This window comes from Camelus bactrianus, chromosome 22, assembly GCF_048773025.1.
Source record: "Camelus bactrianus isolate YW-2024 breed Bactrian camel chromosome 22, ASM4877302v1, whole genome shotgun sequence".
Taxonomy (NCBI): Eukaryota; Metazoa; Chordata; class Mammalia; order Artiodactyla; family Camelidae; genus Camelus; species Camelus bactrianus.
This window is the reverse complement of record NC_133560.1, coordinates 21,412,322-21,422,911: the sequence shown is the minus strand read 5'-3', so window position 1 is coordinate 21,422,911 and position 10,590 is coordinate 21,412,322. Positions and strand designations below refer to the sequence as shown.

The 10,590-nt window shown below is 53.8% G+C and overlaps 1 protein-coding gene across 1 annotated transcript; it reads right to left on the bottom strand.

Moving 5' to 3' along the window:
• Positions 1–1,344: 1,344 nt before the first annotated feature.
• Positions 1,345–9,028, bottom strand: USHBP1 (USH1 protein network component harmonin binding protein 1). Its single transcript, XM_010972114.3, has 12 exons — positions 8,493–9,028; positions 8,250–8,398; positions 7,598–8,036; positions 5,635–5,760; positions 5,327–5,463; positions 5,015–5,155; positions 4,568–4,741; positions 3,764–4,013; positions 2,990–3,211; positions 2,182–2,288; positions 1,851–1,973; positions 1,345–1,610 (listed from the first exon to the last, which is right to left on the bottom strand). The coding sequence occupies exons 1-12, from the start codon at positions 8,544–8,546 to the stop codon at positions 1,421–1,423; spliced, it is 2,112 nt and encodes a 703-aa protein (XP_010970416.3). The 5' UTR covers positions 8,547–9,028; the 3' UTR covers positions 1,345–1,420.
• Positions 9,029–10,590: the final 1,562 nt, after the last annotated feature.

The following is a 10,590-nucleotide window of genomic DNA, read 5'->3' as shown; positions in this document are numbered from 1 at the left end:
AACCGGCGCCCGCTCCCCAACAGCGGCCTCAGCTCCCGCCCCCACCTCCAGCGCGAACTCCTTCTCCACCTTCCAACAGGTGACCTTGTCTCCTCTTGGGCCCCCGCCTCCTCCACGGGGAGCCTGAGGGGACTCGCTGCTAAGGTCACTCTTGGATCCCTGGGGCAGAAGAGGGACCAAAGGTGGGCAAAGTCGGCTCTTCTGCTCCACCCCGGGCGACCTTGCCCGCCTGACTTTTCCTGCTTTCTTCAAAGCCAGCCTCGGTGCTGTTCGAAGGTCACCAGCCCCAGCGCTTCCCGAGTCGTCTATGGGTCAGGAGGACCAGGCTGACTCTGGGCGGCTGACTAGCGCCGACCTCAGGCCAGCCTTGCCCTCCGCTGCGAGAGGCAGCAGCGCCACACACACCTGCACAGGTGCCGCCTGGAAACACCACCACCGCCGCCGCCACCAGGCTGGGAATGAAAATCTTTCTAATCCCCGTCTTGGGTTTCAGCTACCGCCCAGGAGGGGACAGCTGGCCACTAATCCGGGGTGACTGGATCGTGCCCAGCCCCCCTTTCCAACCCTGCCAGACCCGAGTGGAAGGGTGAGGGGTGTGGCATATGCAAATGACATGCTAATCAGCTGCCTGCTGTTAATCTGATATTAACACCTCCCGTAGCTCCCATCTCTGGCAGGTGAAAGCAAATTCTCAGCCTAGCCAGGGGCCATCCAGGCCCTCGAGGGCCGCAGCGTGCCTCCTTGCCCACCATTAGCACCTCTCTGAGTTCCTGCTTGTTGGGTTTTTTTCCCTTTGCTATGATCGCCACCCAGGAGCCCTTTATCTTAAGTCCACATTCTTAGAATGCAAGTTCCAAAGCCACCTCTGATTCCTCCTCCCCCACCTCCACTGAGGGAGTGATGCTCTTCCAGCTAATGTTCCACACCCTGAACCGTTCAGGCCTCAGTCTTCCTTCTGGGTAATGGGTATCTTCCTCTTGGGAGCATCTGCCATGCCAAACCCAGCATCTCCCTGGGAAGGTGCTGGGCAGGGAAGATGTGCCCTACCCCAGAGGACTCTGCCCTGGGCTTCTGAAGACAGATGAGGGCTGGAATTTCAGCTCTGGCTAGTCACCTCACTGAACCCTGAATTCCCCCAGCCAGCCCTGGGGATCCTGTCCCCACAGCCCAAGCACTTCCAGCATGACCCTGCTGACATGTCTTCACATGCCACATGGTGTCAGGCCAAAGATACCAAGTCTTTCTCAAATGCCTGGCTAGCCCCCATCAGGCCCCAGACACCCAGGCACACCAGCCCCCATCACACTGAACACATCTCAACATGCAAAGTCATGCCATATAACATAACATTACTCCAGGACAGTTTATGACATGACCTGCCAGAGCTATCTGGCTTGTCCAGACACGGCCAGAGCAGGGCCTACAGAAAGGTCTCCCCTGGCCGGGGAGGTCGGCAGGGCAGTCTGGGCCTCCCCAGGGCCCTTGCTGTGGCTTCTAGCACTGCCAGCTCCTCTGCCTGTCGGGCTTCCATTAGTGCCACCTGCTGCTCCATCTTCCGCCGTTGCTCTTCCTGCTTCCGGTGGGCACCTCGGAATGCCATGACCAGGGCACTGGGTGGGTAAGAGGTTGAGCCAGAAAATAGCCACCCTCCATTCTGCCCAAGACAGGGCCTATGTACTCCCAGTCCCAGATGGGAGCTCTTTGAGATTGGGTTTTCCTGGGATCCCAGCATCACTCAGCAGGGGCTGATACACATCAGGCAACAGGGGAGGTGTGAAATGTATTGAACCTGTCACACACAGGGGCTCAGAGAGAGCCAGAGATTCTTCTGAGGTTACATGGGGACCCACCTGTGAGCTCTGCATAAATCACTGTTCAGTTCAGTACTCTGAGCACGTCTGGCTCGCCCCTTCTGAGCCACCTCTTCTAGTTCTTCCCGCAGGGACTGCAGCTGCTCCCGCAGGCTCAGAGCCCTGGTACAGGGATGGAGAGGGGCTCACAGGCAGAGCAAATCCTGTCTTCATTCCCTCCTCTCACCCACCTGCCCAAGATGCTCCTATGTGAACGCAACTGTACACAAGTGTACACCCAGCCCTCCACTGTATAAAACACACCCGCAGGCTCTCACCTATTCCCCTTACCCAGGCTGCATATCTCCCAGCCCAGGACTCTGACACATACCGGGTGAGTGACGCTGATAGTTCCTGGGCCAGGTCCCCTGGGTCCTGCACTTTTCCCCCTTGGCTTCCATCAGTACCCCTGCTGCCACCAGGGACAGCAGGAGGGCCCTGTGGGAGGCAGAAGGGATGGTAGTGACATTGATCTAGGTTGTGTGTGTGCTCAGCCCAAGCTGGACATTGAAATCACCTGGACTGTAGTAGCCACAGCCCCTGCCCTCACAGAGCTGCCAGTCTGGTGAGATACCCCAATAGGGGTACAATTACTCCCTAAAAAGGAAAGTAAATAATAGAGGATCTCATTTTAAGGCAGTCCAGGAGGACTTCCCAGAAGAGGTGACATCTGAGCTTCGACCTACAGGATGTCAAGGACTTAGGTAGAAGAGATGATTCAAAATAGGGTTCCAGAAGCTGCTAAGGCTTTAAGCTGAGTATAGATATTATTAGACACTAAGTGGCAAAAAGGAGAGCCTCAGGGAGGAAGCTGGAGCCAAAATTTGGGAAGAGATGAAGTGTGGATGAATGCTGTTGAAGGGAGAGAGGGGAGTATGAATAAGCCTGGGGGTGGGAAGAAGGAGGCACAGGTTTGAGTGGAAGACATGAAATCCCTTGGGACTTACTGGGCTCAATCCCCTCAAGGAAGAAAAGCCCAAAGTACAGGCGTGAACTCTGACAAGCAACTTAAACATTCAACTCTGTTCTTTGTGCAAAAAAAAAATGGAAACTGAGGCTCCAGGGAGGCTATGATTAACCAGGACCACATCACCAGTAGTATACTGCTATCCCTACCAGATCCAGGCAGAGCCACTCACCTGGGACCATTCCTCCTCGTCCCCACTGCTCCCACCTCCACTGCTGTCTCCGCCACTGCTGTTGGCCCCACCAGTCTGGAGCTGTGCCTTCTCCCACTGCAGCTGCTCCAGCAGGAGCACATGGGCTGGACCCTGGGCTCGGAGGGCAGCCTCCCGCAGCTCCAGAGCCCGCTTTTCTCGCCGCACCAGCTGTAGCCGCAGCATCAGGTCTGCCAGGGTCTCCTGAGAGATTAAGAAGCGGGCAGAGAATTTGTGCCTCTTGGGTCAACTGCTGGGGAAACTGAGGCTCTAGGAAGCACCCCCAGAGGGCTGGTCAGGCAAGAATGCAAACCCTCACTATGATCTAGCTTGATGGGAAATACTCTCTCATAAAAACAACAACTGTAGAAATGGCAGTTCAGAGAGAGCAAGTATCTTAGACAAGGTCAAGTAGCAGCTCAGGGGGAGTGTCTGGAGTTTCTCCAAATTCAGAACCTCAGCTCTTTCATGCCAGGCTACATACCCTAGATTATGGCCCTGCCCCTATCTCTTTTCCATAGGAGAGGCATTTTGGAAAGCCAGATTTGGAGTCTTACAAGAAACTGAATTCCAGAGGACAAATTCCTATTCATCCCTCAGAACCATGGCTCCCATTTGCCTCCCTTCAGGAAGCTTGCCTGCAGACAAGCAAAACTCTCCCTTACATTTGGTCCTGCAATCACATCTCTCTCAGACTCAACAAATGGCTTGGTCCCACCAGGAAAGACTGGCACATTGACCACAGCCCATGTGTACCCGTGTGGCCGCCAGGTCCTGCTGGATCTGCATCTTCTCCAGCCGGGGCAGGGCTGGGCCAGGCTGGGTCCCCAGAATGGCCTGCACCATGGCTTCCGCATGGGGCACAGTGGATATAGGTGCCAATGGGGGACCAGGCTCTGGGGTAATCTTCACTAGAGCACGGCGCTCCTGGAGACGCTGGACATAGCCCTGGAGCTGGGCAGCTACCTCCTGTGGTGTGGGCCTATCCACGCTGCTGCCCTCGGGGCTATGGGAAACAGAAGAGGGGCCTATGTCAACACGGGCAGGCCTGGTTGTGCTACCTCCATGCCAGACCTGGTGGGCTCCATCCTCTTCTGTCTTATTGACCATGATGCGTCCTTCCTATGCCATCTATGGTGGGCACAGTCAAAACAACATGGGGGGCACCATAATGTAAACCCTAATGGGCAACATCACCCAAAAGTGATGAATAATGCCAATGCACACCATCACTTATGCCATCATGGTGGGTGCCATCACGCCAACCCAATGGGCACCATCACTCAACTTGCCAACACTGTTAGGCAGCATCATGCCAACCCCCTTAATCAGTGGGCACCATTGTCCATCTTCATGCCAACCCTGCTGGATCTTACACCAAGCCCAATGGCTGTCACCACCATGCCAATTTTGTTGAGTAGCAACCAGCCAACACCAGCAGGCCTCATGCCAACTACAGGAGCCATGCCAACCCCTAACATGGGACCAGTTCTGAGAGCCCAATCTCCAATCAGAGCCCCACTCACTGGCCCTCCCAGTTCCCAGGGTTCCCAGGGGTACCTTGGATGTGGATCCTGCAGTGTCCCTCCGTCCATGGCAGCCTTCTCTTGCACTAGCAGCCTCTGAGCTTCCTTCTCAGCCACCTCCAAGTCACCCATGAAGGCATCTTCTCCTGCTCTTGAGTCTGCCTCCCGCAGAGTGAGGAGGGCCCCATATGCCTCCTCACAGTGTTCACTGTGGGACAGCAGTTCTGAGCACTCCAGGACACCCATCTTGCTGGGGAGGTGACATCCCCACTTGTTCCAGGGCCCCTCACTTCTCCCCTCACCTCCACCACAGGGTGTTTGTAAACTCCTTCAGTGCTTTTCGACTAAAATTGCTTTAAGTCAGTTTCCATGGTGAGGGAAAGCACTTTCCTGCAAGGGCCCTGTCTCCCTCTGCAGACTGGGGCCATCCTCTGAGGATGCTTCCCAGTCAGTGATATTATCATGGGCGAAGTGCACTGACCTATACTGCAAGGCCAGACGCAGAGCAGTGGCCTCAGCCTCCCGCTGGCCCAGCTGCATGCTGAGGCCCTCACATCGGCCCTTGTATTCCTGGAGCACAGCCGACAGCAGACGGTTGAAGCATTTGAGCTTCTCAATGTTCCTGCCTCCGGAGGTGGGAAAGAGGGAGTGTGCGAGGCCTTGAAGGGCAGTTAGGACTCAATTGATTTCCACCCTCCCCCACCCCCAACCCACTCCAGTTCCAGACTCCTGCCTTTCTATCCCAGCTGGGAGGCACCAGTGCCCTTATGAGCTCAGCATTTGTGGCTCTTACCCCCGGAGCTGCCCCATCTGGGTTTCTATGATGTGCATCTCAGGAGCAAGGGGCTGGGTGGGGAGAGGCCCGAGTATCTGGGTGCTGGAATCACTCTGGAGGCGCCGGAGTAGGGGGTGAGCCAGGGAGAAGGGATCCTGCCAGAAGGAGGCGAACTGATTCACCCAGATTGTCACTGAGAGCCCAGCATCATGGGTGTAGGCCTTTTCTGACCCAGAAGCTATTGGATCACATGATCAGTGATTTGAGTCTTACTTCCCCAAACCGTAAGGATCTTAAGATCAGGGTTTTTAGCTTTCCACACTCACCTGAGTGCCCCAGGTCTCTCCGTCCACCCCAGAGCTGCTGGAACCACTGCCTGAGCCGCGTGCTTGGTCACAGGAGGGAGAAGGGAAGGGCTCCAGCCTCATCAGGGAATCCTGAAGCTCCTGGACCTGTGGGGGAATGTGGGGTCTAGGGGCTCCAACCATCTTTCCCTAGGACTTATCCTGGGGCAGTGGCAAGAGCCTCAGCTTGAAGGCTGGACCCTGAGATATGCATCCTGCCAAATCCCTCACCATACAACCTTGGGCAAGTCACTCAGCCACTCAGAGATTTCTCTTTCCTTAAACATACAGATGGCCAACAGGTACATGAAAAGATGCTCAACATCACTAATCATCAGGGAAACACAACTCAAAACCACAATGAGATACTACCTTACATCACTTAGAATGGTCAGCATCCAAAAGACAAGAGGTAACAAGTGTTATTGAGGGTGTGGAGAAAAGTGAACCCTCGTGCACTGTTGGTGGGATTGTAAATGGGTGCAGACACTACAGAAAGCAGTATGGTGGTTTCTCAAAAAATGAGAAAGAGAACTACCATAAGATCCAGCAATTCCATTTCTGGAACCACTGCCTGAGCAGTGTGCCTGGTCACAGGAGGGAGCAGGGAAGGGCTCTAGCTTCATCAGGGAATCCCAAAGATTCCATTTATCTGAAGGAAACCAAAATACTAACTTGAAAAGACTTCTGCACTGCCACGTTCATTGCAGCAGTATTTACAATAGCCAAGACATGGAAGCAACCAAGTGTCCCTTGATGGATTGGTGGATCCATCCATATATATAAATATATGTATATATTCATGAATGGATATATATATAATGAAATATTATTCAGCCATAACAAATAAGGGATCTTGCCATTTGTGACAACATAGATGGTCCTTGAAGGCACTATGCTAAGTGAAATAAATCAGCCAGATAAAGACAAATACTATATAGTATCACTTATATATAGAGTCTAAAATAAAACAAAATTTAAAAATTGAACTCACAGATACAGGGAACAGATTGGTGGTTGCCAGAGGCATGGGGTATGGGATGTGTTTAAAAAAAAAAAGACTTAATCTTTCCCGGCCAGGAAATGGGCCCCAATCCTTGTGCTGGGCTCCTATAGCCCCAAGTCTCACCACTTGTGTCCTTCTCACCCTGACATCCCTGAGCTCTGGACTCAGACATAGAACTGTCCCTTTAGTGGCCCCAATGTGGATGGCTCAGGGCATCTCGAGCTCATCAGGGTCCAAAGAGCTCTGGTTTCCCCTTCACCAAACATGCCCCTCCCGCAGCTTCCCGATGTCTTTCTCCCGGTCTCCCAGGTTCCCAACTCATCTTCAGCCCCCCTCTAGTTTCCACACCCACACCTGCCAGCTCTACCTTCAACATCACCCAGAATCTGCCCACTTCTCTCTACCTCCACAACTTTCACTACTACATCTCTGGACCAGTGCCTCCACCCTTTTCCTCCACTAGCTGTTCCTTTCATAGCCACCAGAGGGCGCTTGCATCAAGTCTGTACCCTTGCTTGCTCAGAACCCTCTGTGGCTCCCACTTCACTCAGAGCAAAAGCTCAAATCCTCCCTGCGGCCACAAGGCCCTGTCACCTCCATAACCATGTCTCCTCCCACTCAGCTCCACACTGGCCTCCCCACTCTTCTCTTAACACACCAATCACACTCGAACCTCAGATTCATTGCACATGCTGTTCCCTTTCCCTGGAACTTTCTTCCTGCGGATCCTTGCATGGCTCCTCCCTTGCCTTCTGTGGTCTTCATTCAAGTGGGCCTCCCTGATCACTTTAACTAAGGCTGCAAGGAACCTTCGTTTGGGGTTTAGCAGCCAAGGCTCCATAAAGTTTTACAAATGAACAAATGATTGAATGTGTCCTATGCCAGGCCTGCCTCCTTCCTCACTCAGGGATCCCTGGGAGGCAGGCCTGCACCACTCACCTCTCTCTGCAGCATCTTCTTCTCAGCCTGAATGACCTTCAGTGAAGACTGTGTGCGGTTCAGCTCGTCCTCCCGGCTGCCCAGGGCCAAACGCAGCCAGGCATTCCTTTCAGCCAACCGGGCTGCCTCCCGCTGGCAACCCCCAGCCCCCTCCTTCTCCAAGCAGGGCCTCGGTTCCCCCTCGCTTCTGTCCTTTGCCTCCGTTGGCCCAGGACAGCTTGGGGGCCGGCGGCGCCAGGCAGCAGCGGCTGCCTCCAGGGAGCTCAGAGCCTGCTGGAGAGTCTGAAACACATCGGGGGCTCCAAATCCAGAGAGGAGAGTCTCCCCATCTCGTGGGGCTGCCCCTGGGGCCTGGTGGGCTTCCTCAACAGGCTCATGGGGCCCCTCGGGGACTAGGGCTGGTCCCCTGCTAGAGTCCCCATCAACTTCTTTGTCAGTCCTGTGAAGAGGTGAGAGATGGAAAGTTCTGGAAATGGGGTCATCTAGGGGTGGCTGGCATCCAGGGGCTTTGTAATGAGGATAGGACTGCATTATGCAGGGTCTTAAAAGTCAGGCTTAGGGCAGTGGGACACATGGGAGGGTCATAAAAGATCTATAGGTCGGAAAGATGTGCCCGGTCCGTAGTGGGGGAAATGGACCAATCAGACCTTACCTGCTCTCCAGGCTCTGCCCTTTGGCCTCTGCCTCAGGGCCCAGCAACTCTGGCTTGCAGCTATCCTGAGATGGCACTGGGCCCAGCTCAGAGCTCCTGCTGGCTGCCTCAGCCTCCTCTGAACTCTCTGCCACAGGGTCCAGCTCACCCTGCAAATAATCCCTAGGACTGAGCTCTGAGCCTGGCAGGTCTGGGTCCTGGGGTCTCTCAGAGCTAGATGTGGCAGGGAGAGGGGACACTTACGGGCAGAGCGTGCCTCCCTCGCCGGCTTCTGGGCCTTGTGGCCCTGGCACTCATTATCCAGAAATCGGTGTCCTCTGACTCCTTCTCCTTCCTCACCCACCAAAACCACAGCCTGATCTCAGCTTAAAGCAAATTACAGCCTCAATTTCCTCTTCTGTGAAATGGGCATTGATTTCCCTTCTCCAAAAGGATCCGGAATTATCAATGTGGATTTGGCACATTTGAATGCCTCCCTTGACAGGCAGCTCACTACTTCTCAAGGTTGCCCTGACCGCTTCCTTCTCCTCTGCCTCCTTTATTTTTTCACTACCTCTTTGCTCCCCTCCCTCTCCTATCTGGGCCTGGGACCAAGAGTTTAACAGTCCCCTCTCCTCTCCAGGGCTCTCCTGAGCCAGAGTTCCCAATCCTGGGGTTTTGTCCCCTCAGCGCATTCAACTGCTCTGTTCTTCTGGGGGCATCTTGGTCAGAGGACCGAGTCCCTGGACACTCTTGGGGTCACTCTGGCCACTGCCCGCTCAGGCCTTGGGCTGGCCAAGGCCAGCCTGGGAGGGGCCGGGAAACAGGAAGCCCCCTCCCCTGGCCATGTGACTTGTTATTGTGCATGCAGTTTCCTCTTCAAGGACAGCGGCTTCCTCCAGCCCCAGCAGGAGGACACATGTCCAGCTCTTGAGATGTCAGTCCCTCCTCACCTCTGCTTCCAAGCAACCCCATGGCTCCTCCAACTCTGACCCTTGGATTTTATTTCTCAAAAGCCAGAATGTTCCCCTGGGCCGATGCTCTTCATCTGACACCCTTGTGAACTTCTTTTCTCTGCTCATACCTTCAGTGTCAGGGTCAGAGTTCTCATTCTGTTTCAGTCACAGATAGATTTGGGATTGGTAAACTTGAGCAAGTGATGGTCTATGATGAGCCTCAATTTTCTTATCTTCCTACCCAGGGTCATGGAGTTTTAACAAGCAATTTGCACATGCCCGGCACCAATCCGGGAACTGAATCATAATGCACCCTTCTTGTTCCCTATGACCTCTCTGACTGCCCCATCTCTGCTTCCTCTGCCAGCTGCTGTTTCTCCTCCATCAATGCTGGATTCCTCAGAGCCCAGATGGTCCCTACATCCTGCTCATTTTTCCTGCATCCTCCTCTAAAGGGCCTCCTCCTTGTCTCTATTGATAGTTCCAGCCCAAGCCTCTCCCCACTAACCTGGATGCCAGCCCAGCTCCCTCTCTGGGCTCCCCAGCCACCCTTCCACTCCCTGCCCCACCCAGACCTCAGAGGCAGAGATCTCATTGTTCACCTCCCCTGCTCATACACCCTGCATGGCTCCCCATTGCCCTTGGGAAACATTTTAAGCTCTTTAACCTGGCATTCAAGGTCGTTAAAAAAAAAATGATGCCTGCTGCTGGCACCAATGTGTACTCCATGCTCTAGTCACAATGACTTCCTCAATGAACAGCTGAAGGTTCTCATTTCTCTCACACCCTGGGGCCTTTGGCCATGCTGTAACCTCTGCCCTAAACACCCTTTCCTTCCTTTTGCACTTGGCTTAAACAGTGTAGAGCCCGGCGTGAATCTTCCTGGTCCCACTGACAGACAGACCCTGTGAAGCCATATCGTCTCGCTTCTATGTCCGCAGAGGTAGTAGAGAGAGAAATTGCAATTCTCTGACTTTGAGGTACCCAGAGGCATGGAAATTCTCTTAGCTTGTGCTCCAGCCATGTTAACCTGTGAGAGGCTTCACCACTCCAAAGCTCTTCAAAGCCTCCAGAACATTGCCCAGTGGTTCCTTCTGCCAGGAATGAGCTTCCCCCTCTCGTTTTTTCTAGCAAATTCTCCATCCTTCCAGGCTCATTTTACACAACTCCTCCGGGCCGTGACCGAACCTGAGCCTGCCTGATGTGGGTAGGCTTAATTGACTCTTTTACAAATAAAGAAGCTAAGGGTCAGTTTTTAAATGGTTATGGGGCTGAAAGGAGACGTGTGCATGAAGAAAGAAGGGTGGTTTGAAAGAGTTCTGGTTTAGTATTTTTTAATTTTTGCAAATATATGTAAAAGAAGGAGCAGAATTAAATAGCTGGGCGGGACCTTGGAACCTGGTCGA

Coding starts and splice junctions, on each gene's coding strand:
- USHBP1 (XM_010972114.3), bottom strand. CDS start 8,546: ATGAGTGCCAGGGCCACAAGGCCCAGAAGCCGGCGAGGGAGGCACGCT. Junction 5,761..7,597: donor AGAAGATGCTGCAGAGAGAG/GTGAGTGGTGCA, acceptor ATTCCCCCACAG/GTCCAGGAGCTTCAGGATTC. Junction 5,156..5,326: donor CAGATGGGGCAGCTCCGGGG/GTAAGAGCCACA, acceptor CTCCGGAGGCAG/GAACATTGAGAAGCTCAAAT.